The sequence below is a fragment of the Nicotiana tabacum genome, chromosome 4 (genome assembly GCF_000715075.1).
Source record: "Nicotiana tabacum cultivar K326 chromosome 4, ASM71507v2, whole genome shotgun sequence".
Taxonomy (NCBI): Eukaryota; Viridiplantae; Streptophyta; class Magnoliopsida; order Solanales; family Solanaceae; genus Nicotiana; species Nicotiana tabacum.
Window position 1 is genome coordinate 23600551 of NC_134083.1, and position 2917 is coordinate 23603467.

Sequence of the window (2917 nt, forward strand, 5' to 3'; positions counted from 1 at the left end):
GCTTGTCTCAACTTTGCTTCACTCTTGAAAGAAATCCCAATATATCCCTATCCAGAGAGCAAGAGAAAGAGAAGAAACAAAACCACTTCTTGTTTTTCCTTTAAAAGTCACTTAAAATAAAAGGAAGAAAGATTTGTTGCTTGAGAGTAGAATGGGAAGGCCACCTTGTTGTGATAAAATAGGGGTGAAGAAAGGACCATGGACACCAGAAGAGGATATCATCTTGGTTTCATACATTCAACAACATGGTCCTGGTAACTGGAGAGCTGTTCCCAGTAATACTGGTAAACATTTTAATCTGAAACCACTTCTTTTTCTTTTTTTTTTTCTGGAGAAGTTTGTTAGAGTCATTAAATGTGTAGTAGTAAGAGTAATAAATATTCTGCTGCTTTACATCCCCTAGATCAACCTTATCATCAATCTCTATGTACTCACAGCCGTTCATCTTTTTCATTCCAGGTTTGCTTAGATGCAGCAAAAGCTGTAGACTTAGATGGACTAATTATCTCCGTCCGGGAATCAAACGTGGCAACTTCACAGAACATGAAGAAAAGATGATTATTCACCTCCAAGCTCTTCTTGGCAACAGGTACCATGCAAAATTTCATTGTTTTTCTTGTTTTAGGATTAGATCCAATTTTATATGTTGCGAATCCTAATAGGGATTTTTGTTAGGGTTAGTGTCTAACATATTTTTAAAAAAATCTTGTGTGTGTAGATGGGCTGCGATAGCATCATATCTCCCACAAAGGACGGACAACGATATAAAAAATTACTGGAATACTCATCTGAGAAAGAAGCTGAAGAAACTTCAAGGGAATGATGAGAATAGTAATCAAGAGGGAATACGCTCATCGTCTCAATCAAATGTCTCAAAAGGACAGTGGGAGAGGAGGCTTCAAACTGATATCCACATGGCTAAAAAAGCCCTTTGTGAGGCTTTGTCCCTTGACAAATCTGATTCTCCGCCAAATAATCCTATCCCTCAACCTGTTCAATCATCTTGTACTTATGCATCTAGTGCTGAAAATATTTCTCGATTGCTTCAAAATTGGATGAAAAATTCCCCCAAATCATCTCAATTTAGTCAATCAAACTCGGAGTGTACTACTCAAAGCTCCTTTAACAATTTATCAATCGGGCAGGGTTCGAGTTCTAGTCCTAGTGAAGGGACCATAAGTGCAACAACACCCGAGGGTTTTGATCCGCTCTTTAGCTTCAATTCATCCAATACTGATATGTTGGCAGATGAGAGTAACGCTTTCACACCTGAAAATGCTAGGATTTTTCAAGTTGAAAGCAAGCCAGATTTGCCGAATCTGAATGCTGAAAATGGATTTTTATTTCAAGAGGAGAGCAAGCCAAGTTTGGAATCGGAAGTGCCATTAACTTTGCTGGAGAAGTGGCTCTTTGATGATGCTATTAATGCACCAGCACAAGAAAACCTAATGGGATTGGGAATAGGAATGGGAATGACCTTGGGTGATGCTTCTGATTTGTTTTGAAGAAATATTTACGAAATGATTAAATGATAGCCCTAGTAAATATTTCTTCAAAACAACTTAGTAGTTACGTTTTGGTTTCTTTTATCTGTTTTTTTTTGGGTTGTTACTTGTTAATTAGACTTTGGAGTTTATAGGTTGTTACTTACTAGCCTGAGCAAAAACTCTGGTATTTGCAAGAGCAAAAAGTGTAAATTACAAGTAATCTTAAATCTGCATATGTAGTGAATAGTACTAGTGATACTACCTCAACTATTTGTACTATGTGCTCAATTTTTTTAAATGTGCTCAATTTTTTTGAGTATTTATTATCTAGAAATGAAAATTAGAGTTTGACTTCAGATGTTCCCAAGTTCCAATGGCATAAGTAAACGTACAAAAATCATGAACGGCATTAGATTGTAATTTTTCATAAAAACTTTGTCAGGTCGATCCAGTAAATATATATATCACTCTTATTTATTTCTTGTTTTTAATGTAAGTAGTGGCTATTAAGTGTTCCCTGGCCCTGCAACTCTTTAAGGTTGTTTGAATCTAAATGGACGATGAAGTGAAATTTGAGCTCCATGGTATGACCATAAAGAGGCGAGTTATCCATCATAATGTAAAGCGAATGCACCTAGGAATTAGGTATTACATCGTCCTTCCCATTTTAGTTATCATATTTCGCTTCACAAGATTCGAATTAATTAAGTAAACTTCCTATAATTCGCAACTGTGGTTGTATACTGTAAAGTTGCAATATTAAAATGTAACAAGTACGCTATCAAGCTATTCAAATATTACTCTTGTGACTGACTGTTTGATTTTTCACCCAACTTAATAAATTCTTGAAAAAAAAAGTCTTGACGCGCATAGTAATTCATTCAATTAAGTCCTAGAAAGGAAGAATGGCGCTATATATATGTCTCTACCCATTTAAGACTCCATGAACAACACATCGCTCTACAGGATCTTGAATTTCAAGGAAGCTTCCTTTATGGTGAAGTATAGAGAGTACGATTCTAAATAGACAAGAGAAGAAAGCATTGAGTTTTCACCACCCAAAAAAAAAATAAGGAAAAAAGGAAATAAATAAATAAATAAATATATATCTTACTGGAAAATGTTCACCTAAAATGATGTAATCTTGTAATCCAATTACTATTACTGGAAAAATAAATTTTACCCATATAATGGAGATATTTATGAAGCGGGTCGAGGACAAAGAGAGACAAAGAAGATAATGTAAATATATATAGATAGATGTATAAGACCGTAAATAAAATGTTATTTTCTCTAATTTAATGTTTTAAATGGAATGGTTCGTACAAATTAAAGTAATTAAAGTTTAGCATTTCGAGCCGTCTCTCTTGGAAAAACATGAATCTAATTTGAACACTAATATTGTTGGTTAGCGTTTCTCCAGTGAAAAA

The 2917-nt window shown here is 34.6% G+C and overlaps 1 protein-coding gene across 1 annotated transcript; it reads left to right on the forward strand.

Moving 5' to 3' along the window:
• On the forward strand, positions 1 to 1731 carry LOC107775566 (myb-related protein 306). The gene is made up of 3 exons (XM_016595317.2): positions 1 to 284; positions 460 to 589; positions 719 to 1731. Exons 1-3 carry the CDS (start codon positions 152 to 154, stop codon positions 1503 to 1505), a joined length of 1050 nt encoding a protein of 349 aa, XP_016450803.1. The 5' UTR covers positions 1 to 151; the 3' UTR covers positions 1506 to 1731.
• Positions 1732 to 2917: the final 1186 nt, after the last annotated feature.